This window comes from Sebastes umbrosus, chromosome 6 (genome assembly GCF_015220745.1).
Source record: "Sebastes umbrosus isolate fSebUmb1 chromosome 6, fSebUmb1.pri, whole genome shotgun sequence".
In the NCBI taxonomy this organism is placed as follows: domain Eukaryota; kingdom Metazoa; phylum Chordata; class Actinopteri; order Perciformes; family Sebastidae; genus Sebastes; species Sebastes umbrosus.
The window spans coordinates 21,396,343-21,422,404 of NC_051274.1; the positions used below are offsets into that span (position 1 = coordinate 21,396,343).

A 26,062-nucleotide genomic window follows, 5' to 3' on the forward strand; every position below is an offset into this window, starting at 1 on the left:
ATGTTTTGGCTTCACTTTTGGGGAGCTGTCATGTCGTCCATCTGTATTCACAGTCTATGATCCTGAGTGGGATATTGATATCTTCGCTGTATCTCTAACATATGAAGCTTGCACTACTGCAAAGTGAAGACATCGATAAAGAGGAAACTATCACCTTCGAACGGTGAATATTCCCAGAACTTTTAGTTCATTGAGCAAACATTTACACATAAAAAAAAACACAAATAAAATGAAGATACATTTTTTTGTGTTTTATTGTTGTTTTTGTTCTTGTAAATCCAGCTGTTGAAGTGCACACCATTTTGTTACAGTTCACAAAAACCCCAGGCCATGCTTACAGTTTATCACCAAGCAAGAATATCAAAGATGCAGTTTAATTTGGTCAGATCATATTATTATTTGCTATAAAATCATTTGGCCTGCTGATTACAGTATGTTACAATAATATCCTCAATTGTCTTCTAGAGATACAAGCTGCCTTTTTTTTTTTTTACTTTGTTGTGGTGCAACAATGGTTCAGGTGCAATATTAGTTATGAGAACAATACAGATAGTAGCACATAGATGAAGTCATTTTAACACTATATTAACAAACAGCAAACAGATCCGTTCTTAAGGAAAGTGGTGAAAACCTTTCAGGAGTGTGGGGGCATGGCAGGAACATACACAACAATGGCAGCATTAAACATAAATGCAGAAACTGCAAGAGGCCGTATGTGATGCCGCTCACATGACACCAGCCCAATCACCTTCAGGGTTCACGGGGCGGGACCTTTAGCAGCATCGAACATCTTCTTCCTTCCCTCCATCCCTGACATGGCCTCCACGTTCTTCCTCCAGTCACTGTCCTCTGCCGTCTTCTTCTGCAGACAGATAACAGTAGAGAGTTAAATGGTATAAAAGAATGAGAACAGTTTTTTTAAAGAGACTGTGAAGGTAGAGCAGGTATTATCATCATTGTGGTGTCTAAGCCTTTGAGGCCCATGTTGTCACCTGGGAATCCCCTATGAGATTACTGTATAACCGTTCTAGTATAACTGGTTTACAGCTCCTAATACACTCACACAGATGCACACCAGCGCCGGCTAATCTGCACATATATACACACACACACACACACACTGACCAAGGCGCTCACAAAAGCTTCTCTTCTCTGTTCAATGGGATCATTGTCTTGTGTACTGTACCTCCTCTCTCACACACACACACACACACACAGTCGCCGCCCTGCACCGACCTACCGCTCCGTATCTCAAACACACCCTTCCAACACACACATGAACACACTTTTCAGGTGTTCCATGGCGCTGTAAAGCGCTGATGTCATGTGTGTATCTTGCACGCTTGCCCCTAAGGAAGGCGGCACATCTCGCTTGCACTGGTTCACTTGTGCTTTGTGTGTGCTTGCGTCTTTTATTTCCTGCTGCACACACACCTTCTCAGTGTCCTCTTTCTTGACAGACTTGAGGTTGGCCCGGAGGTCCATGGAGACTTTGTGCTTGGAGCCCAGCAGCGAGCGGAGGATGGCGTCAGCAGACACACGAACGCGACGGAGACTAGGTCTCTTGAATTTCCCCCTGAGGTCCAACACCTTGATGTTCAGGTCTTTAATCTGGATCAGGGACAGAGAATTGAAAGGCCATTGTGGGATTTTCTCACGGTGACAGTGTGGCTGCATCTGCTTATATTATCTTTACTTTTCCAGTTTTGGAAATGTGCTGAGGAAGGGATGCATATACCTCACGTGTGTTGAGCGTGACTTTGGCTTCGATGTCATATCGCTCCTCATCCACCACATCTATCTTGGCATGGAGCTCTTTGCAGAGGTCCTGCACATATACACACATAAAACACAAAAGTATGTATTTTATGAAAGTGATCATCTCTCTTATTTAGTTGATTTCCAGAGCAACCTAAAACCTGCCATTTTTAAAGCCTTGAGTTCGCCAGTACCAACCAAATGATACGAGATGGTGGAGCTAAGTACAACCGAATGCTGAATAAGAAATTTTAAGGTGACCAAAAAGGTTATAATTAACTTTCATGAACTGAAAACACATTGTGAAAGGGTTAAAGTTGCAAGACTAAAACGTGGACAACTCCCAGACAAGAAAACGCTGTGGTAGCGACCTGTCAATCACAAGGTAGCCACGCCCTAAAGCATACCCTGCTTTATGGTCTATTTTACTCTAAATGGGACCATCATTTACTAAATGAACATCATGCTGTATTGAAGAAGACTTGAAACTAACGATTGAGACATAAACTCATGTTTACAATGTTTACTGAGGTAATAAATCAAGTGAGAAGTAGGTTCATTTTCTTATAGACTTCTATACAATCAGACTTCTTTTTGCATCCAGAGGAGTCGCCCCCTGCTGGCTATTAGAAAGAATGCAGGTTTAAGGCACTTCAGCATTGGCTTCACTTCTCAGACCCGGAGGTAGCCCACTGCCTAAAATTCGTGCATCTGAAAAAGTTTCAGTTGCAGATCCTCATCGTTTATATCCTCTATATGAGGGAGCTGCAGTGCCCTGAATTCCTTTAATTTGAGAGAATATGCTGAAGTAGAAATCTATATTTAGAGGTTTATTGGTTTTTGATGAGGAGGTGGAGGAAGCAGCAGTGCAAGAGAGTTATGTGACAGAGTTCTTGAAAAGAGATGAAAAAAAGATGTTTGCAGTCTGGATCGACAACAGTTGCCTATAGTAGGATGGGATATGCAGCTTCTTAAGCTGCTTTTACGGGTTTTAAATTTACTGAAGAGCCAGTGGAGGGAGTGAAGAATGGGAAGGAGGTTACCTGTAACTGTGCAAGGCTCAGACCGCCGGTGTTTAGAGCAGGAGCTCTCTCTGACAGGTAGTTCTGTTTCTCTTCCTCTTTAACCACGACCTCCTGCTCCAATTCCTCCTTGGCCTTTGCCACCATCATACTCTGCACAAATATGAATCAACATAGAATACAATGTAATACAGGATGCTCTTATATTTCTCTGGTAAAGCACATCAAGTTTATGTTAGTTAGTTAATTTTTTTTTTTTTGGAACATTCAGGCCTCACAGTACAGACTCTGAATGTATCAGAGGATACAGTACAGTACAGGTACTGAGAACATGACCTCTGCTGCTCTCCTGTGGTCAAACACGTGTATTACATTACAGTTTGGCAGTTAGGTCCCTGATCTCTCTTACCTTGAGCATCAGCTTCCTGGAAGCTGAGATCTTTGGCTTCCTCTGGATGGAGAGCATAGTTCAAGACAGCACAATTAAAATCTTAGTTCTTCACTTGCAGCTTAAAATATTATTAACTGAGTATTTTTTAGCATTCAGAAATACTTTAGTGATAAAAATGGTCTTACCTCTTGCCTGTAAAAGAAAAAAATTGACAAGATTTAAATAAAAAGAAAGACCAAAGATTATTCTTAAACAAAGCTTAGAAATGTTTGTTTAGTGTTTGTGTCTGTGTGTGTGAATGAGTAAATGATCTATAATAAGACCACAAAATCCGATCACTCACACTTGCTCAGGCATCTTGCTGATGAGATCTCTGGAGGAGAGACAGAAGAGATTAGAAACACACACTGAACAGTTGTCAGTGTTTGTTCATCAGCCTTTGGAGGGCTTGATCATCTTTCTTCTTTATGAGCGCTCTCTCAGACTGTGGAGTCTCTTTCAATGTTGGTAAGCAGTCAGCAGACAAATCATATAAACTCCACACATTGACCTCTGCTCTGCTTCTTAACGCTCTCTTGACACTCGATTGTCAAACTTCATAGAAGTGTGGCCTCTACTTTTCATGTCTCACAAAACTAATTCCTGCATTTTGTAGAAAAATCATAGTTTTACATGACCAGATTTCTTGTGGAGGTGCATGGAAAGATTGTAGAGAAGCTGAACTAATCTTGAAAAAACAAGCAAACTAGATATTACAATTGAAATTAAAAGAAATATAGCCACATATTGAGTCAGCTGTAATACCTGAACACATGTTAAGAGTAAAGTAACTGATATACATTTGAAACCGTTAGCTAAAATCAATGGATGGATAGTTAAAGGTGCAGTGTGTAGGATTTGGTGGCATTTAGCGGTGAGGTTGCAGATTGCAACTAACTGAAACTTCTTCCGTGTGCCAACCGTGTAGGAGAACTACGGTGGCAGATGTGAAAACGCAAATGGCCCTATCTAGATCCCGTGTTTGGTTTGACAACGACTCTTATTTTCAGATGATTATACACTAGAAAACATACTTATTGATATTATATTCCATTTCTGTCAATAGATCCCCTTAAATGTTACACAGTGTTCCTTTAAAATAGATTGCTAAAAGTAAAAGCTTAAAATCAATAGGTTAAAGTAACTGATATGTAATAGTAAGCTAAAAGTAGTGGCTCTATATAATAATAATAATTAACTAAAATTAATAGATAAATGATAGAAATTGTTATGTAAAATTAAGGATAAATGGTTGAAATAAATGCCGGCGGTCCGTCTGATAAAAAGGTTGGGATCCTCTGGTCTTAGCAACCATAAATCCAGTTGTAAGTCTAGTATAATGTTATTGACATTTTGAGATCTCTGCTGCTGATATCACCTCAATACAATGGAGGTAAATGGCATTTTGTTTGTGGTGCATCAAAAAATGTATGTAGAGAAACTCAACAGGAATCAAATGTACCAATTTTAAAAAAAAATATTCTCAGATCTCACTATGGACATTTTTGCTTGTCTACCAAATGTGAAATATCATGAAAGGTGTGACAAGCCCTAAGGTGAATCTGCCTTGTAAGTCGTCTTGTCAGCTCATCCTTATAGTGTCATCACTTTATCTTGCCCCCTCCTCTCCCTCAGTCTTGTGGCCTTCTGGCCTTTATCAAATCAACAAGTGGTTTACAGCACTCAACCCTTCTCTACCTCACCTCTTCTCACCCTTTCTCTCTTAATATCCCTCTCCCGTATTACTTGTTGATTCCAGTTGAGAATGACGGCACCTAAGACCTCCGAGCATGATGCGGTTACAAGCTGCTCCGACGGATTAGGAAAATTCCAGACTGATACCCACCCCTCATCCAACTCTCCCATCTCTCATCCCCATCTTTCTCTGCGGGATTATCTCGCGGGGAGGAATTTAGAGTGGCCTGTCTCCCCAAATAGACCAAGGGACATCTGATAGACAGCTGTGGAGGGTGATTGTGCTCTGGGGTGCCCAGCCTGGATCAGGGATTTACTGGCAGTAACTCATGGATGCTTATGAGCCTCTGTGGTGCGGCCAATTTGGCAATGCAGAAAGAAAACCAGCCCAAGTTGCTTCGGAAAGTTCACGTCAGGCTCGGATTTGAACAGAGCTGCTCTGGTTATAGATTTAAACAAACTAGTTTCAACTGATCATCCTGCAGACTGTTCTGGCTAATGAACGTATTGTTTAAGGTGCAGCCACAGCCCCAAAATGACATCAAAACACTTATATATATATAGCGATCTTCATCTCTACTTATATCCCTGTTTACTGGACTGGCATTATATATTGATCCCCCTACTAGACTACATTGTCATTGCATAAACTATAAGATTCAGAATTGTTTGAAGAAGTCAGCAAATTGTCAAAGAAAATGGTTGTACCAGACAAATTTATATCCGTTCAAATTGCTATCCATTCAGTTATACATACAGGAGGAAGAAATAGGGCTAACACCACACTTGAAAAGCTTTACAGACCACCCCATGAAGGGACCTTACCGGTGTCCGAAGCAGGAAAGAGATGCAACAACAGCACAGGCAGGAGGGACAGATCAGAGATGAGTCCAACGATTTGGTGTCCCTCTATTTAACTGCACCCCACTCCCTCCCCATTGTCGCTCCCTCTCTTTCTCTTTTGTTAGTTGAGGCTATAATTACTCAACCCCATCTCTCTTACTGTCTAATCTTGCTCTGTCCACTCTGTCTCTCACAGATTCATTATAAACCAGGGGACAGTAGTTAGTGCCAGGAGATTTGGCCTTTGCACGAGACAGGATGGTGAAGGTAACTCAGATGATGATAGTACTATAGGCTGGAGTTTTTATCTTCATATTGGTCAAAGATTGTCTGGAATTGACACTAAATAAAAATGGGAGAAAAAAAAGCTGACACACAAGTATTTCATATTTTATTTTATAGTTAGAAGTGCTGGAAAAACACCCGATCCGTCAGTTATCAGGCCATTAAATAGGCGTTATCAGTCGCTATAAGCACCATAGATGTGGGTCATTAAGGGCCTACTATTTTGTAAAATTGAAAGCGAAACTTAAAAGCAACACGTTCTAACATGTTCAGCTGCATGAAACATCACGTTTTGAGCACAAACAAAAAGGCTTGTTTAGGTTTAGGCTACAAAACTACAACTTTTTTAGGTTTAGACAACAAAACCAGTTAGTTAAATTTAGGAGAAAACATTGTGTTTTGTTTCAAAATAACTACGTTTCATATCTGCAAGTGAAACTTCTGCTCCTGTCATAATAACTCATAATTACTACGGTCGCTAGAGGTCGCTGTTGTGTTATTTTATCCCTTCTTCTGGTGATCTACCATGTGAATAGATGATAAACCTACTAGTGGGTGTAGTGGGCCCCTGTTTAACGCCTGTTTAATAACCTGACAACAGGGAAGAAAAGGAGAGAGTGACAACACCCGTGCTGTGTAATGATAGGAGTCGTCTATGTTGTTATACATTATTTTTAACCCCACTCGCAGCTCTATGGATGACATCTTCACTCTGTTGGTCCACCACTTTGGTCCAGACTGAAATATGCTAAATGGACTTGCATGTTATTTACACTACATGTCAGCATCCACACATTCACACACACATTCATACACTGTTGGCAGAGGCTGCCATGGTACATGCCAACTTTGCCCATCAGGATCTAATCTAACTACTCATTCACACACCAATGGCTATGTTTGGGGTTAAGTGTCTTGCTCAAGGACACATCGACATGTGACCGGAGCAGCCGGGGATCAAACCACCAACCTTCCAATTGGAGGACGACCTAATCTACCCTCTGAGCCACAGCCGCCCCATATCTCAACAGCTATTTTATAAAATTTTGTACAGACATTTGTGATCCTCCAGAGGATGACTCCCAATGTCTTTGATGGTCTATCTATCTATCTATCTATCTATCTATCTATCTATCTATCTATCTATCTATCTATCTATGCCTTTGTCCAAAACTTCGACTTATGACCAAGTACATGCAAAACTAATGACATTCCAATCAGCTGTTTACTTTGTTTTTAGTGCTAATTATTAAACGTTAACATAGCAAACATTCGACCTGCTAAACACGAGCATGTCAACATGCCATGCGAGCATGTTAGCGTGTGGACATTAGCATTTAGCTCAAAGCCTCACAGAGCCGCTGGCGTGGCTGTAGGCTCTTAGTCTTGTTTACCCACACCTAAACCTCGAAGGGCAGATCAAAATGCTAGGCATGCTTGCAGGGAGGCCCTTGGGAATCTTTTTTGCCTTCCCAGAAAGACCCTCTCACAGACAAAATGAAACTTAAGGGCACCGTCTGTAACCCAAATGAAAACAAAATACAATGTTCTAACAAAGATGTGAATATATTGCACCTAATACATTAAGACACTCGCAGATCACATCAGTCTCCAACACATTCCAAAAACCGTATGGAAGAAAAACAAAAAGAAGGCGTAGTATGACGCATTTCACACAGTGATGTCAGGTTTGTACAGCATGTTGTAAAGTATGTGAGGGTGGATTGAAGAGAATAAAAACCAAAAGTATAACGTACACACACACAAACATATTTAATACACAAGACAGATAATAATAAAACAAAAAGGAGCCTGCACTACATGAAAATGTTGATGTGCAAATCACAGAGAAGCCTCATAGCCAAACAACAGTGAATAGAGAAGCTCTCTTCATTCAACAGGAGAGAGACAGACCTCTAGTGGTTTAACACTCACACAGCAGCTCCATTTGCTAAAGCCTGAGAAGAAGACTGGTTAAGCATTTTGAAGAGTAGTTTTGAGTCCTTGTCAAAGAAGTATGCACACCCACGCTTTCCCTTTCTTTCACTTCATACAAGCACTGATAAACTAATCAGAGAACAGTCCTATTTGCCATAATATCTGTCCTGTTCTGACTAATTTAACTCTAGATTAGCTCATGTTCTAGGATTTGGTTTATGGGAATTTGCAGGTCACTGTCTGTGTGTGTTTATCTGCTGAGAAAACCAGACGCCCTGGACAAAGGTTATGATGTTTAGACAGGGCATTCCACTGAGTAGTGTGAGCACACACACACTGAAGGACTGGACGTATTGCACATAACCACTAACTCACGCTTCTCCAACGATCTCCTTCGCATACAGTATTCTGCAGTGGTGGATACCTGAGGGGCTGGGGCAAAAAACATAAAAAAGGGCACCAGCTGCACGTGCTGGGGCACCAGTGAGCACAATGTTTTCTAACATGTAAGGCAGCCTTTATGGCACTGCATCACGTTTTCTCAATTTTAAGACCACCCTAGTGGGCAGTGCATCATGTTTTCTTCATTTAAGGGCACCCTAGAGGGCACAGCATCATGTTTTCTTCGCTGGAATGACACCCTAGAGGGCACTGCATTACGTTTTCTTCACTGGAATGACACCGTAGTGGGCACTGCATAATGTTTTCTCAACTGGAATGACACCCTAGAGGGCACTGCATCATGTTTTCTTCACTGGAATGACACCCTAGAGGACACTGCATTACGTTTTCTTCACTGGAATGACACCCTAGAGGGCACTGCATCATGTTTTCTTCACTGGAATGACACCGTAGTGGGCACTGCATAATGTTTTCTCCACTGGAATGACACCCTAGAGGACACTGCATTACGTTTTCTTCACTGGAATGACACCCTAGAGGACACTGCATTATGTTTTCTTCACTGGAATGACACCATAGAGGACACTGCGTCATGTTTTCCACACTGGAATGACACCCTAGAGGGCACTGCATCATGTTTTCTTCACTGGAATGACACCCTAGAGGGCACTGCATCATGATTTCTTCCCTGGAATGACACCCTAGAGGGCGCTTCATCATGTTTTCTCCACTGCAATGACACCGTAGTGGGCACTGCATAATGTTTTCTCCACTGGAATGACACCCTAGAGGGCACTGCATCATGTTTTCTTCACTGGAATGTCACCCTAGAGGGCACTGCATCATGTTTTCTTCACTGGAATGACACCCTAGAGGACACTGCATTACGTTTTCTTCACTGGAATGACACCCTAGAAGACACTGCGTCATGTTTTCCACACCGGAATGACACCCTAGAGGGCACTGCATCATGATTTCTTCCCTGGAACGACACCCTAGAGGGCGCTACATCATGTTTTCTCCACTGGAAGTATACCTTAGAGGGCACTTTATCACGTTTTCTCCACTGGAAGGACACTTTATCATGTTTTATCTACCATAGAGGCATCTAAAAGGGCACTTTTGCTGCAGTTTGTTCAAACATGGCGGCACCGAGGGGGGGCAGTCGCCCCACCCCTGCCTCCCCTTGAGTCCACCAGTGGTATTCTGTGTATTTACACCTGCCCACACACACACACACACACACACACACACACACACACTATTTAGACCAATGATCCATCAGTGTAGCCACTCCTTGCAGTGCTCCTGCTGGTCCCTTGCTGACTCATGCGGTGTGGCTCGCTTTGGGGTTTTCCACAGTAACGGGAGAAGTCTCTACACAATCAACCCTTTATTCCTGACCTGCACTGATCCCCACAGCCACACACACAGCTCACGCACACGTACACACACACTGCTATATTCTTGACACACAAAACATGCTTGAATGAACAATATATAAAGGTTTCGCTAACGAGAGTCTGCTGATGTTGAGACCTTGCTGAATTTCGTGCTGGGTGTGCACGTAAGGCTTCTGTAGGTGAGTATGTGTGGGTGGATGTTTGTGTGCACATGCCTCAGGCTCAGTGTGCTTCTCATTAGTCCTCCACACTGCTCAGAACAAAAGGTGTCCTGACTTCAGCACACACGCGAGAGCAGGAGAGCAATGCCACAGTGTGTATGTGCGTGTGTGTGTGTGTTTGGGGATGTGTGTATTTTCCAGAGGCTATAACAGCAAGGTTACACCACAACTGGAAACAGATGAGCTTAGCAATTAATGGGCTGAACCTAAAATAAATAGCAGCTGACTGTTTAGCTCTATTATATGCTCCAGCGTAGAGAACTGAAGCATTGTTCGGAAAATAGAAACACCTCAGAATTACCGACAAAAATGTGTTTAATCTTAAAGTGTGTAATACTGTACATGGTTTCAGCAAATATATAGAATACAATGTGCAATGAATATGAGCGAAAATATTCTCTTCTTCATGTTCAACTTTAGAAAAAGCATGCAGATCTGTTCAGTCAATAGCAAAAGTTTAATTCAAAGCCAGTCGGACAGCGATGCGTTCCCATCAAAAGCAAGACTGAAGAAATAAAGTGACTCCTGTTTCGTTAGAAAACGTGGAAGGAAAATGGAAGATATTTGTTGAAACATCAAGGCACAAAGGTTAAAGAGTGTCCCTGCTCCACAGTCTCTGTTCAAACAACGGCATCTTTTCCTTATGAAGCGGCCTCCACGATGACCTCAGAAAAAAACTCTTTTATCCATACAGTATATCAGATTCCTTTGTATGAATAAAGTCATGTAAGACAAGAAGAGCGTCTACGACACTTGTTCTCGGTCCTTTAATCCATATTCACCGATGGCCGTTCTGTACATCCCATCATCAAGCTGATGGATCTTGCGTCCTCTACCCTTCTCCACTCTGATTGGTTCACTCCCAAGAAAAAGTAGAAAGCCTGGAGAAAAAGAGAAAAAGCAGCATTTTAAATATTCAATTCTTACTTTATATATTTGACATAGGGCTGCTTCTACGAAGTCCATTTGTATTGAGTTATGTTACGCTGCTGTTACCACGGCTACTGAGTTAATTTGGGCACTTGACTACTGCAGCTCTCTTAAGGAAGCATCGCTGTGGATTCCTGGACTGTGAGCTCATAGTTCAGACTTACACACGCAGTTCATGAACATTTGAGATTTCAGTGCAGTAAATGACACATTTGTTGTTGTCATGTGATGGCACTGATTGTGTCCCTAAATGTGGAAAAGCTGGAAAAAAAAAATGTTTTGGGCGCTTAGCTATGGTCACGCCAAATTGTCTTATGTCGGCTAAATACATGAGAGAAGGCTGTGTGTGTGCATGTGTGTGTGTGTTTAAAAATACTTGGTGCCTAGTGAGGGAGAGGCAGGCAGATGTTATTTTGGAGGCTCACATTGCATCGTAATTATGTCCTGGAGTGAGAGCGGGTTTGTGTCCTAAGACGACTGTGGTGGTGCAGTTGAGGCCCATGATGACCATAATGAGGAACACGACTTTGACTCCACAGTGTGGAACATCTAAACACTGAGGTGGAACTTGTAAATAAGCTTGAGTGCTTCTCTGCCATGTGCCACCTCATTTCCCGGCAGTCTCGATGTTTTCATTCCACTACATCACCTTGTTTAAACTACTAGCACCCCTTCAACCACCACAGGAAGAAATGATCAGTGGAGTCAGCGGCTGCATTGATTGGACACTTTGGGGTTTTTAATGATGAAATGTATATATTTATTTACCCTTGATGTGTTTAAGTGATGCTTTGACTTGGGTTTCCCTGGTATACTGTGAACCTGAGACACTCCAGCTATATATGGGAGTCCCCCAAACCCAGAATAAAAACATATGTAAAAGCACTAAATACCATAATAAACCTTCTCAGACCTATTGTTATACCTATTATTATAATTCTTACTCAGCTCGTCAATCATTAGATCTTAATCCTCCTAAATTTCTCACTAGTAGAGGTCAATTTTCAATAAGTGTTAGGGGAACCAAATTATGGAGTAGCTTTTCACATCTATCAATAAGCTGTTCACATATATTATATGTTTGAAAATATGCTTAAAGGGTCACATTGCTCACATATTTATGGAAAGTTTATCCCCTTTTCTCATTTATTGTGTCTTTTTTCTCCTGATATTTCAGTGGATTTTTATATTGATCTTGTGGACTTTCTTTTTGCTCGGTCCTGATCCCAGTAAGCCTTTGAGTACTCTTTGTCATGTTTTTGTTATGTCTGTCTCTTGTCTGTCCTCTACCTTATTGTCAATACGGATGTCATCCTCTATTTTTGCTGCAAAACAAATCTACCTACGGGTACAAATAAAGTCACCTGAACCTGACTTCTTGTCTTTTTTATATATATATTTATTGTTATTGTTATATATATATCTTGTTATAATTGTTTGTCATCACATTTATGTAGACATATTATTTCTGTATATTAATCGTGTGTTTTCTATAACATTGTGACATTTTAACACTATTGAGATGGAGGCTTCAAATAAGCCTTTTCCTACACTGTACTGTATATTATTTATTTTTTGTTATGTTTGTGTAGTCTTAATTTGTGCAAAATAAATAAATAAATAAATAGATACATTTATAAATAAATAAATAAATGCATGAATAAATAAATAAATGAATAAATACATGAATAAATAAATAAATAAATGAATAAATACATGAATAAATAAATAAATAAATAGATAGATACATGAATAAATAAATAAATAGATACATTTATAAATAAATAAATAAATGAATAAATACATGAATAAATAAATAAATAAATAGATACATGAATAAATAAATAAATAAATAGTTGGCTGCATTTTGGGGACAACCCAAGTCTAAATCCACCTCCACCCCAGCGAGGAAGACTCACCTTCACCCACCAGGTCAGAGCTCCTCATCCTCCCCAGTGCTGCCCAGGTGCACCGTGGACAGGTGTCTGTTCCGTCCCGTCTGCACGGCCTGCAGGTTCTTGTGTCTCACCAGAGCCAGAGCGATCTCTGCGTTCCACGCGGTGCCGTCCTGCGGACACCGGAAGTCAATCTCCTTCCCCGTCGCCATGACCACGGTGAAATACACCAGCCCTCGCTTGTACTCCACGCAGTCCACCGTGGCCATGCGCTCAAAGCGGAGCTCCTTGGCTCTGGAGCTCCACACACCTCCAGCATCACCTCCACCTCCACCTTTGCAGTTGTGCAGCCGGAGTCCTTCCTCTGTGAGCACGCAGCGCTTCTTCTTCCACAGCTGGAGGAGTCCGCTGCTGCGCTTCTCCAGCAGCCCGTCTCTCATCACTTTGGCCGGGTAAGACATGACCACACTGAGCCAAAAAGTTAAGACTAGTCTTCAGCAGTGATGCGTCTCAAGATGTACCCATTAAATACTCATCTCATCGGAAAACACATCTGCTTGAGCTGACATTAATACAACAGCTCCTCATGTAGTGTGCGTAAATCCAATCCATGCGCAATGACAACACTCCGTGGAGGCTGGTAGTGCTGGTCTGCCTGGATATGTTTGAACATGCCCGGCTCCACTGTGGTCCAACCACGCCTTCTTCATGGTGACGGCACTAGGAGGAGAGAGATCCGGGCTGTTTATATGACATATACCCTGCAGCACTGTGACCATATAGCAAAAGGCTGTGGAAGGACTTACTGTTAAGAATTTCCCAGTAAAGAACTGGCAGCAGGATTGCCTTTATGTTACTGTAAAATTAACATTATTATACTTTCGCTGAAATTTACAGCTTTGTACTGTTAATGAAAAATACTGTTTTTTTATTTTTTTTTTATTTCACAGTATTTTACAGTTAATTTACTGTTTAAAGATACATTATATAGCTGTTTTTCACCTTTCTTTTACATTATCTTACTGATAATGCACTATTTAGGTTGTATTTTTTACATACATTTTAATAAACATTATTTTTTGCCTAGATGAATAGACTTAGCAGGTTACAGACATAGGAATAGTAACACTAAATACAATTAAAGGCACTTGTTAGGAAAAAGGCTATAATAGACTTGTTGACACTTTTCCCAAAAATGTCTGTCTATAGCTGGCTACAAGCACAGAATGCAAACCATAACAACATGTGAATGAAGAACAATAAAGCTAATTCACTGATTTTCCAATAGTGTACAATGTACAAGAAGGTAAGTCTTCCTCGGGTGGAGGTGAATTAGACTGGGGTTGTCCCCAAAATGCAGCCAATTATTTATTGTGCAGATCAGGTCCAAGAATTAAAAAAATACTGCATGAAACTGTTACTGATGATACTTTAGACAGTTGATGAGCAGTAAAGTGCTGTTTTTTAAGAATGCATTATAGTGCAGTTAAAAAACGGCCTATGAGCGTAATTTAACTGGTTTTCTTTTGTATTAACAGTAAAGCACTGTTTTTAGCAATAACAGGTTAATGCTGTTGAAATCCTGCTGTAAATTAACAGCAATTGTTTACAGTGTAGATTCATTATTGATAATATTGACCCTGATTTTATTCTATGTCTAGAGAATGTTTTGCTTGGTTTTCATAAAGGTAACAGTAAAATCAAAGAACATTATATTATTAATCTGATTATTCTCTCAGCTAAATTTCATATACATAAATCCAAATTTAGTAAATCTAAACCTTCATTTTTTTGTATGCTGGAAGCATTCACATCATAGCCTATGTTATTCTACTGTGTTTCTTTTCCTTTTTCGTCAGACCACCGTTTTTTGCAACGCTACTCGTTCCACATTTTTCAGCATAGGAACTCCATTCAAACATCAAAACGTGCAGCTCAATTAGGACATGATGGCTATTACGTTTCACATTCATAACTTTCATATTTTCAGAACTATTAACCATTGTTCATCAAAAATTCTCCATTGAAATGAATGGACGACATGTTCAGAATTTAATCATTTTCAACATACTTTCACCTAGAAACTCCATTCAAACTGTAAAATGATCCACATCTTCCATAGATTCTGGCTATTATTCAACTTTCATTCATCCCATTTGTACTTTTTGAAATATTTAACTTTGTTTGGAGCTTGGTAAAATTCCCCTTTTTGTATGTTAACAGGAAACTAGGGATTCACCTATTTTTTTCAAAATAAAAGCCCCAGTAGGTAACTTTCTCAACAGGGAACTGATTCTATATCCTTCTTCATAAAGATTAAAGCCAGCAATGCAGTTTAGCATCAGCTATTCAAAAAACTTAAAATATTCCACATCTTTTATACATTATTGGTATTATTTCACTTTTCAATGATATTCATGCAAATTAAACCCATTTCCACTTTTCCAACTATTCCTACTACTTCACCTTCTTCTCACAACATTTAAGCCAGCATTACAGCGTAGCGTCAGCTCTTCAGCATCTAGCATTCACACCGCAATTTCTACAGAAATTGCTTTTCTAGTTATTGATAATATTGACCCTGATTTTATTCTACGTCTAGGGAATGTTTTGTTTGGTTTTCATAAAGGTAACAGTAAAATCAAAGAACATTATATTATTAATCTGATTATTCTCTTAGCTAAATTTCATACACATAAATCCTAATTTATTAAATCTAAACCTTCATTTTTTTTGTATTTGAACATGAAACCAAACAATACACTAAATTGATTCTCTCCTCCGAAAACAAAAAAAGCTATTAAGACGGTAACTTTATGTACCTCCTTTAATATATTTATCTAAAAGTTTATTTTCCCTGGCATTGTACTTGTAAGCTGTTTATCCCCTGGCATCTGTTATTTTGTCTTGTTGTTCCTTTTACAGTTTTGCACATGTCTTTGTAATTAAACCTGTATGACCAGTTTGTGAAATAAAGGCAATACAAAAAAGAAATGACATACCCTGCGCGTGTGTGTGCGCACGTGCGTAAAGACAGTGTGATCTTACAGCACTGTGTGTTGTGTTTTTAACAGAAATACAGGTATGTGGTGGGTTTATAGCCACCTCCCACTGATAGGTCAGAGTGTGCCACACACCTGTCAGCCAGTAAACTTCAAAATAAGTCATTTAAATCACATTAACCAGCCCTTTTCAAGTTCCTAAAGTGTTTAAGACAAGCTGCTTCATTGTGTGTCTCTTTCGAGAGAACTGGAATGTGAGTGGGTGGATAAATAAGTCAGAGATGTTGTAATATGTGAGTGTGTGAGGTAAGAAATAATGTTTTTAGATAGAAACAAATGACTAATCAGTCAATTACTAATCATTTTTTGTCATTTAGTGTATTTGCAACAGTGTTTTTTAGCAATCCCATCTGTTATATTCATATATATGTTTTATACAACACACCTTATAAAAACATTCACACATCCTAATGTGTGTGAAACCAATGCATGGGAACTGAATGTAGTGATTAGAATCAAATTAAGTGGAGGAACTGGTTACATTTTTAATGACAAACTTCAAAGCCTCGCTGGTTTCACTTCACTGTTCTCATAAAGCTTAATTAAGGTACTTAAAACAAAATGTTTCCATTCTTCAGATGCTTGACTGGTAGCATTGCCCTAATGTGACTTTATGATGGGTGGAGTGAAACTGTAATTCCCCCAAACTTTATAAGATACTGTCTGTAGGCTACTGGACTTATTGTACCAGCGGTGTGATGTGTCACTGCAATGTTATGAGAGGAATGGATGCAATGTGACATGTGACATTTCTTGAAACTTTAACACATAACGTCATCCACCGATACTTTAACGGTACTTCCCTATTCCTTACACACACACTCACATGTTTAATGCAATTAAGAAAAAAACTGGCACTAAAATCTTTCAACTTTATTTATTATCATGCTGTATGGAAAGCATTACATGTAAAAAACTAAAAAAAAAAGCATAATTTACTCTATTACATATAATATTATCATTATGATACTGAGATGTCATTTGCAGAGGGAAAACTGTGTAAAAGGTGCGAATCATCAATGCAGCGTTAAAAGTAATGTTTCAGTATTAAGCATGGGTTATGTATATCAATATTTACTGTAACAGCATTTGTTGTAATCATCTTTTGCCTACATGAGGCAGAGGTGGTGTTATAAACTGGGGGGAAAAAAGTTCGGAAACTTGTGTTTGGTGGATTATTTCTCTGTTGTTACAATGTTAATTGGCATTGTATTTTACATCGTTGGAAAGCCTGTTTGTTTACCTTCACAATGATGTCCAACTTGTAAGGATCATGCATTTGTGGGATGAGAAGCACAGCTGATTATGTGGGTAGCGCCCAAGAAAAATTTGCCAAAATGCTCTGCCAATGGTAAACAGTGTATTCTCCTGTTTGAATTGACTCTTGTTTTGAGTTGGTTGGTGGATTGGAGGATTGAACTATCTTCAGTAACAAGCAACAAACAAGACATATTGGCAATTTTACACTTTATTCATTTAATACATATGTGGACTTGTTACTGATAGAGAGTTAAATCATCCAATCCACCAAACAACTCAAAACAAGAGTCAATTCAAACAGGAGAATACACTGTTTACCATTGGCAGAGCATTTTGGCAATTTTTTCTTGGGTGCTACTCACATAATCAGTTGTGCTGCTCATCCCACAAATGCATGATCCTTACAAGTTGGACATCATTGTGAAGGTAAATAAAGCGGCTTTCCAACCATGTAAAATACAATGGCAATTAGCATTGTGACAACAGAGAAATAATCCACCAAACAAAAATTTCCAAACTTTGTTTTCCCAGTTGATTTCACACACTGTACAATCTCATGTTGAAGGTGCATGTTGACTGGCAGCAGTCTGCCCTCTGCAGGATGAAGACAGTAGTGCAGCTGTCTGGAGACCTGCTGCCATTGAAGAGCTCAGTGTGTCTCTACTGAGTGTGTGACAGCGCTCCAGCTCCAATTCCATAACCAAATCCCTTGGGACCAAAGTTTTTGCCATAACAGGCTGTTGGAAAGAAAGAAAAGGTAATCTGTCAATAAACACTCCACGCTATAGAGTGTTAACATCATATTACCTTCAGTTATTATTAACCACAGTTGGTGCATCACATGTGTTAGCATTCGAGTCATGTGCTACACACATGCACATTCGCTTATGCACACACGTTTCTGGTCTTTTTTTATTGTTATTGTTATATATATCTTGTTATAATTATTTTTCATCACTAAGACATGTTATTTCTGTATATTAATCGTGTGTTTTCTATAACATTGTGACATTTTAACACTATTGAGGTGGAGGCTTCAAATAAGCCTCTCCCTGCACTGTTTATTATTAATTTTTTTGTTATGTTTGTGTTTAGTCTTAATTTGTGCAAAATAAATAAATAAATAATCAGCTGCATTTTTGGACTGTTGTACATTACAATTTCAGAAAAACTGGAATAAGTCATTCAGCATGAAAAAAACATAAAAAAATGACTAATTGACAAAATAAATCCCAGTCGACTAAGACCAAAATGACCGATTAGTCGACTAAGAGGGGGCAGCCCTAAATTACACATATGCTTTTTCTGCCTCCTCCTGTAGTTTCATTGTTTTTCCTGCAAATTTTCACCCAAAGAGAAATAATGTACGACTCCAGTAATGTCACAAAGTCAGAATGTTCAAGTTTGGACAGAAGCTTCGTTTGCTTTCTTCCTTATTAGAATAAGTCAATACATGCAATACAAGAACTTGAACTGAATGAACACCCTGCAAAATGCTAAACATAAAAAAAAACTGGTATGTGGAGTGCTGAGCCATGTCTCGCAAATCAAAAATACAAAAACATTTAAGGAAGGAGTTTAATAAATGAAATATATTTTAGCTATTTTTCTTATTCCATACTTGAGGATATCTTTATATATGTATATATATATATATATATAAGAGGGCCCTCTGCTGTATTCTTGTGTTTATTTCAACTCAGTCACTCATTCACAGGCCACTAACAAAACATAGCAGATCATTTTCTCTCATTTAAGACTGTGAATTTGAATGTTTCATCCAATCATTTCCCCCCCTAGTTTATGATGTCTCTTTTTAATAGTCACACTGTGTATGTTGTGTTCACACTGTATCACATGTCATAATCTCTTTCAGACAAATGCAGCCTGAATGGATCAACACGGGTCATCCTGCCTGGCTTCACCACTCTGGACCAGCAACGAAAACAGGTCTGACACAAAATTACTACTCAGTAAAACCAATATATATATATACACTGTATATATATATATATATATATATACAGTGTATATACTGCTTATAATAGATCTTATTGGCCGCAACATCTAGGCCTCTTGGCCATGAATTAAATCTGAGTGAACTTGAACACCATTGTAAGTGTATGTTATTAAGTTTCCATTAAGAGACCAAAGTAATAAAATAAACCCTATACAATTACAAAACCTTTTTATATTAGGTGTGGTATATTTGAATGGTTTAGTAGTTTAGCAGACGTGTATGGTACCCCCCCCCCCCCCCCCCCCCCCCCCGAATATCCGAATCCCAAAATTGAAAAACAAGTACCTACCCAACGCATGAATAGCTGAATAATCAAGTCCAGCCCTATTCCACTAGCAGTATTTCGGTATAGGAAGTGAAGTCTTACCTTTGCAGTAGATTTCTCCATTGTTATCAGCTAGTGTGGTCGACTCAAGGCTCTTATTACACTCGGCACAGGTGAAACATCCAATCTTATGCCATGACTGTAAATAAATACAAATCTAATTAAATATAAAATATAAATATAAATACAATATCCATTTTTAAATGGGTGCATTTTTTGCACACATGCCCATGTGTGTGTGTGCTTTTCCTTACACTCCCAGCTCCGATCACTTTCTCAGCAGCGTAGACGGCCTTGCCACAGCGAGGGCACTTGTCTGACCCTCCGAACTTCTGAGCCAGCATGGATGGGTTTGGGTTGCTGCTGCTGCTGGGACGATGAGGAGCAGGTCTGACGGAGACAGAGAGAAACCGTGGATAACGGGCCTTTAAAAGAGATAAAGAAGTGTGTGTGTGTTTGTTCGTTACTCACTCTTCATGCTTAATACCCAGAGCCTCTCCCTTGTCCATGCTGAGCGTCCCTGCTCCCTGACCATAACCGTAGCCTTTTGGCCCGTGCTTCTTGCCGTAGCACGCCTTGCAGTAGACTTCATCTTGATGAACAGCCACAGTTGTGCTGTCCAAGTTCTTCCTACACACCACTGCAAAAACAGACACATTTACATGCACACACACGATAACACACATGCGGTACATGTGTATTATTCTTTTGCATATTATTGCACATGTTTTTGAGCACATTCATGTATTGAGATAGGCTAACATAACAGTTTCCTTTTATGGAATAGCTCTATTGAAGAAGCATGTTCTCATCTAAATGCCATCACAGGAATGTTCAATTATAACGCAGGAACACAAATAACTCAAGAACTCCATGAACCCACATATTTTTCAAGTTGAGGCAGAGGAACACTTTGTTTTTATGATTTATTTCAGTAAATTTCTTTGGTTGGTATTTCTTTTTGTACAGTTATGATGCATGATTTTTAGATAGGAAAAATATATCCTTAACTGCTGTAAGGTAGGTAGATTAAACCTTTTTTTTTGTTTTAATCAACACTATGTGTCAAGTTTAGGCCTCTGAGAATCAAACAGTCAAGCAGTGGTTCCCAACCTATTTTCCTTGAAGGCCCCCTACTTGTATTTAAGAAAAGCTGAGTCCCCCCGACGTCATCACCAAAAAAATTACAAATCCTCCAACAAAATCCTCAGTTTGAATAAAGTGATTTAGTACAGATGAGTCTTTTTTTTTTTATCAAATCATCTTTCTTTGATGAATATAACTCATAATTTTTTGTCAACATAAATAAAGTGATGACATCTTGACGGATTTGTAAAGACTTAATTAATTTGCTATAATAGTGTAAGAGCCAAAATAGATTTTTTGTTATTGTGGTTAAATAAATGTAATTTATGGTGCCTCACTTTCTGTATGTCAAGAGCAAATAGGTTTTTGACTGCAGTGAAATTGTTGTTTTTGAAAGGCTAAACGCCAACAAACATGGATTGAAGCAGAATATTACGTTGAATTTTGCTATTAAGTAGTAAAAAAAATATATCTCAGTAAGTGTGTTATCATTTTAGTTATACACCCCGGAGCAGACAAATCCTGGCGCATACTCACTAATTTACACCAATATACAAATTTCATACAGGAGGATATCTATTATGAAGAGGAAATTATACATATTTACGCTTATAAATATTAACACTATCTTGACCCCCCCTGTTCACATTAGGTTAGTGTTACTCGTGACTGTAATGGCAAGTGACAAGTGTCACATGTTCAGCGGTTTCCACGGTGACAATGACAGGAAGAAGCAAAGAGTTTACTCACTGCACAGGAAGCAGGACTTGTGGAAGCTCCGCCCTTCACAGAGAACCTCTTCTGCAAAGTAAACGGTCTTCTGACAGCAGCCACATTTGTTTCCTCCTCCTAATGGCATCCTTTAGTAATGCATGCAGCATGAACACAGACACACAAAAAAAACTGTGATAACAGTTTTTTTTTTTTTTTACCATATCTTAATTGTCCAGAAGCTGTCCATAAAGACACAGCACCTTAACAAAGACCCAGAGACGGTGATTATTTCAGAGAGGAATAGCTAAAAAGTCTGTCACTGTGGCCAAAATAACTTTAAGTATATTCTTCCAAGGCATACAGTTAACATTTTATTTTCTTGACCTGGTTTAAAAGCCTGTAATTTACATATGGAACTAGGCCTTAAAGGGTAACTTTGCTCTTCTTCAACATATTTTCCCATGTTTTTGTGTATAACTGACTAATAGGAACAAAAGTTTCTGAAACTGGTCCAGTATTGAGGGAGAACGCTGTAACTGGCGGCTGCTCACAGGCTGCAATAAGGTGCTATTGGGGCAAGCTAGCACCGTCATTTACGTCCACTAAAAGTGCGTGCTTTTGCCGTGACAGGCTCTGATTGTTATTATGCGTGTCTGACATTGTGGACAGAGTCTCACTCAAGGAGACGTCTCGTTCTGAAATCTGGTGAGGTGACGTGTAGCTGGAAGACAGAAAATAGGTTGAAAAATACCGAAATTGCCCTTTAAATAGAAAAATAAATGAACAATGAACTAATAAATTCCTTTACACAACCATCAAGCGAACACATTTACAAGAGTTTCTGTTTTACGAAACCTGTTTAAACATTCAGATTTGGTCGCCTGTAATTTTGGCTTTGTAAAGCCAGACCCATAGACTGTAATTTCATTGCTGCCAGTTCTCTGCGGCTTCTGTGAAGAACCAGCAAGCCAGCAGTAAAATAGAAAATACTAGAAGAATTCCTTTTTTTGTTGTTGTTGTTGTTAATCAGCTAGAGACGATAGTTGCTGTCTCTTCAAAACCTGAAGACCTGTAGTGTGGAAGTAATGTGAAAATGTGACTTTCCGAGGAGTCTGTAAAGTTGGTGGAATGTGTAAGACCCTGGCATCGTGCCTGTTTCTACCCAGTGTGTTTCCCAGCATGACCCTCCCAGTCCAATCTCGTGTATCCGTATCCACATTCCTGACCGCGTAAACCCTCCCACCTCCCTGCCCCTGTCTCACTCCATCTACTCCCTGCTGTCTGTCTCCTTCTGCATCACTTCTACAGACTTCTTAATGTGAGCTGTATGTTTGTTCTATTAGACAGGAAATATGTTGAAGAAGCAGCTGCAACTCTACCTGGGTCAGCTCCTTGTTCTAGTGGTCGGAGGATGGAAGTGTTAGGTCATTTTCCTATCACCCTTGGACACACTTCCTGTGTGTGCCAAATTATCTCTCTCCCTTTCTTTAAAAGTAAATACAACACCCCAAAATTAAACACAACTTCTCTACTGCTGACACCAGCATGGTACTTAATGTGAATATGAGCTCATTGTATGATATTAAATCATAGCTCGGAGTGAAGTAAATGGGTGGAGCGGTTTGTGTCTGGCTGCTGTTGCTACTGCACTGTGCCTTTCCATCATTGTGAGCACCAAGTCTGTTTGTGGGGGTTATTCAAAGGCCAGACAGCGAAATATTAAACGAGATATGGGAATAATTGAAGAAAAGGTTCTGCTGTTTTCTGGGATGTAACTGGAATGGATGGGGAATATCATCCCTGGTGATGTACATTCAGTATACATGTATGTTAATTAGTGTTATAATATATATACAGTATATCATCTATATAATACAATAATAATAATCAATTTATCAGGATTCTCATGTTTGAAATGATTTTGCACATTGTCTATCACATGCCATATAAAAGTTATACCACAACCTAATTAATTAATAAATAAATAATAAGCCAATAACAAAATTAGTTATGTCACAAACTGATAAGCGAAAACACAGAAGTCTGAAATGAGTAAGATTCAGGGACACAAATGGTGAAGCAAAATAGGATGTGAAACATAGACACTAACTGACATTTTTAGAGTTTGCTTTCACTGCCAGTAAATGAAATGTCAGGAATATTTTTTGCACCAGTCATTGGTATCCTTTTTAGAGCTTTCCAGCAGCCCAACTAGGAAAATATGACTAGAAGTGGTAACTCAGAAGTCTCAAATAACTCTCTAACTCTTTCATGTTGTTTAACAGGCAAGACGATCAATGAGGAGCAGAAAAAAGAAGGTAGACACTTGGACATGAGATGAGTGTTGTGGTGTGAAGATGACGCCAGGGCGAAGGACGTTAACAGAAGGTGAGAAAAAACAGGTTACTCAAGTCAGTCTTTGTTAAGGTTTTCACAGACATGGGCTGCTTTGACTTGTTATAACAAGTTATTGACGGTTAGTCAATCTGACCACAGAGGGGAATGCATAGAGAGGAGACAAGATGATAAGTAATAAAGAGTGTCCTCACTTGACACACTAAGAGGTTATTAGAGCCATAGCCCTGTTATACAATTAGGGCTCTTTTTTTTTTAGAAAGGTTTCTGATAGCTGGTCTTTCAGAGTTAAACATCAAGGCTTCACTTCGACATGAATAATACAGGTCTTTGCTAAATGATTTACGCAGTATTCTTGAAGATGAATACAGGTTGATAATTGTGGCTCTGCAGGCTTAGACATGTGGGGACACAGACTGTTGTGCAGGAATGTTCAAATAAAACAGTGAATGAGCGGTAAGAAGTGGACACAAATCAGGAAGTCCGTTTCGTGAAGTAAATGTGACTGCATGTGACATCTGTGTGATTTAGGCTTAGATTAATATCAGTAGGAGTTGCCTATACTATATAAATGTATACACTTTGTTGCCCACACCAGAGAGCATAAAGATCTTTGCATACTGTATTTGTTTTTCTTGTACATTAGTGTTCCATATTGTGTTACTGTTTAACCACACGCTGTGATACCACTTTGCAAACTCTAGTGCATGATAGCTGTTCAAAGAAATGAGTCTCGTCTGACCTGACTTGCACGGAAAATACATTTACATTGTGGTAGAGTGTTTTTCCCATAATGCATCGGCACAAAGAGTAGGAAATAAGATACAGAGAGAATCAAGAAGGAAGCAAGAAAGTTTAAGCAGACTAATATATTAACATTGCTCACCTGCAGTTAGTAGTAGGTGCTGTCAGTCAGTGATGATGATGGACAGGTTGATCCCTGGTCGGAGAAATGCAGCACCGGGGTGTGTTCAGGAAACCAGCGGTTCAAGGTTAGGTGGAGGAGTCACACTTTTAGTCTGCAGGAGAAAAGTAGCTTCTCTTACTAACACAAATTCTATGACTTTATCCCGGTGATACAAGTAGACCCAGACAGAGTTGTTGGTTTGTGCCTCCCCACGTCTCCACTGTTCCAGATGTGCTGAAAGGGAGGAGCTTCTGTTGTTACTGCTTCAGTCCACAAAGTTGTTGCGTGTTCAGCAACAGGGGAGTTTCTGACTGACTGACTGGCCGAGCGAGAGAGAGAGAGAGAGAGAGAGAGAGAGAGAGAGAGGTGAATGGGGAGGGAACTTGGATTGAATAGCTGTGGTATTGTCAAGCGCAGTGGAAATATTTTATACCCACTAAGAATTAGAGCCAATAAGAAAGATGAACTATATGCAGAGGAAATATAGCCCAAAGACCAAAGACATAGTACACTTTATGAGCACAGAAAAAGAAAAGTAGAAGAGTACAAGCTAAAGCATTTCAAATTCCTACATTTTTAAGGCATTTCCTCCTCCCTTTCCTTTTGTTTCGGATTACTGCAGGCCTCATTTAGTAATTTCCTTGCTGGTGTTAAATGGCCAGGATGCTAAAAGTAGGTTCATGCATAAAAATATCTTCGGTTACAGGCTGTGTTTTCCATGAAATCATGCAAAAGGCCTGCTCTTCAGACTATAAGAGAGATGTACAGAGCAATCAACCGGCAGTCAACCCTGTTGAACTGGGTGAACTCCACATTGTTGAAGCTGTTATGATGTTTACATTTTCTGTCTTTGTCTAAAAGCATTATGCCAGTTGTCTGGTGAGGGATAACATACCTGCATCGTGTCATATCCAATCTTGAGAATAGATAATAGGATTGTTAGGGAGGATACGTCCTTCTTGAATTACAAAGGCATGACCTCTACACCTAGATTAGAGCAGCAGTAACAGTGGTTGAAAATGAGTGTATACGCTTATGAAAACCATCAAGAATTATCTTGAAAGACTCTCTTATGTTCTCAATGTTTTCAGATTTTGACTGTTAAATCGGACAAGGCGATCTGCTCTTGACTATTACTTTGCTGGGAGGATAGGGTAATCACCGTGGGACATCAGTAAAAATGCTCTTGAGATGGATTTGTCTTCAGTGGACTTTATTATAAACTTCACGCACTGTGCACATATACACTTCAGACAGGAAGTATAGTGTCCTTTTGGGTGTGTGTGGTTCTGTAACCAAAGAAATAAAGACTTAAATGAATATCAATTATATGTGAAGCATTACACACAACACTGCAGCATTACTCCACAGAATACATAATTATGTATATAATTTCACCATATGACTAACATATATATAATAAACTGTAATCCTTAATACTCTTGCACAGTGCTATCAAATAACAGGATAAACAACTTTAAAATAAAATAACATTCAATAATATGCATTAT

At 39.3% G+C, this 26,062-nt stretch overlaps 4 protein-coding genes across 6 annotated transcripts in view; 1 reads left to right on the top strand and 3 right to left on the bottom strand.

Moving 5' to 3' along the window:
- Positions 1–236: 236 nt before the first annotated feature.
- tnni1a (troponin I type 1a (skeletal, slow)) lies at positions 237–5,829 on the bottom strand. The gene is made up of 8 exons (XM_037773618.1): positions 5,731–5,829; positions 3,515–3,544; positions 3,357–3,363; positions 3,190–3,231; positions 2,802–2,933; positions 1,739–1,828; positions 1,435–1,611; positions 237–862 (listed from the first exon to the last, which is right to left on the bottom strand). Exons 2-8 carry the CDS (start codon positions 3,526–3,528, stop codon positions 758–760), a joined length of 567 nt encoding a protein of 188 aa, XP_037629546.1. The 5' UTR covers positions 3,529–3,544; positions 5,731–5,829; the 3' UTR covers positions 237–757.
- Positions 5,830–10,294: 4,465 nt separating this feature from the next.
- On the bottom strand, positions 10,295–13,571 carry phlda3 (pleckstrin homology-like domain, family A, member 3). 2 transcript variants are annotated; one of them, XM_037773620.1, is made up of 2 exons: positions 12,857–13,571; positions 10,295–10,878 (listed from the first exon to the last, which is right to left on the bottom strand). In XM_037773620.1, the coding sequence occupies exon 1, from the start codon at positions 13,281–13,283 to the stop codon at positions 12,861–12,863; it is 423 nt and encodes a 140-aa protein (XP_037629548.1). In that variant the 5' UTR covers positions 13,284–13,571; the 3' UTR covers positions 10,295–10,878; positions 12,857–12,860. The 2 variants fall into 2 exon arrangements, with proteins under 2 accessions (XP_037629548.1, XP_037629547.1); XM_037773619.1 differs by having other exon boundaries at positions 12,847–13,548.
- A 4,088-nt stretch (positions 13,572–17,659) lies between these two features.
- csrp1a (cysteine and glycine-rich protein 1a) lies at positions 17,660–24,852 on the bottom strand. The gene is made up of 6 exons (XM_037773612.1): positions 24,531–24,852; positions 21,326–21,435; positions 19,961–20,129; positions 19,744–19,879; positions 19,532–19,628; positions 17,660–17,881 (listed from the first exon to the last, which is right to left on the bottom strand). Exons 2-6 carry the CDS (start codon positions 21,432–21,434, stop codon positions 17,805–17,807), a joined length of 588 nt encoding a protein of 195 aa, XP_037629540.1. The 5' UTR covers position 21,435; positions 24,531–24,852; the 3' UTR covers positions 17,660–17,804.
- Positions 17,763–26,062, top strand: part of LOC119490270 (neuron navigator 1-like) — a 125,101-nt gene continuing 116,801 nt past the window's right edge. For both annotated transcript variants that reach the window (XM_037773548.1, XM_037773551.1), the window contains exons 1-3: positions 17,763–17,901; positions 19,021–19,094; positions 23,575–23,677. The gene's annotated coding sequence lies outside the window, so the exon portion shown is untranslated. The remainder of the gene's footprint in view (positions 17,902–19,020; positions 19,095–23,574; positions 23,678–26,062) is intronic.

Coding starts and splice junctions, on each gene's coding strand:
- phlda3 (XM_037773620.1), bottom strand. CDS start 13,283: ATGTCTTACCCGGCCAAAGTGATGAGAGACGGGCTGCTGGAGAAGCGC.
- tnni1a (XM_037773618.1), bottom strand. Junction 1,829..2,801: donor TGAGCCTTGCACAGTTACAG/GTAACCTCCTTC, acceptor GTATATGTGCAG/GACCTCTGCAAAGAGCTCCA. Junction 1,612..1,738: donor TCACGCTCAACACACGTGAG/GTATATGCATCC, acceptor TCCCTGATCCAG/ATTAAAGACCTGAACATCAA.
- csrp1a (XM_037773612.1), bottom strand. CDS start 21,434: ATGCCATTAGGAGGAGGAAACAAATGTGGCTGCTGTCAGAAGACCGTT. Junction 19,629..19,743: donor AAGTGATCGGAGCTGGGAGT/GTAAGGAAAAGC, acceptor ATTTATTTACAG/TCATGGCATAAGATTGGATG. Junction 17,882..19,531: donor TGGAGAAATCTACTGCAAAG/GTAAGACTTCAC, acceptor TCTTTCCAACAG/CCTGTTATGGCAAAAACTTT.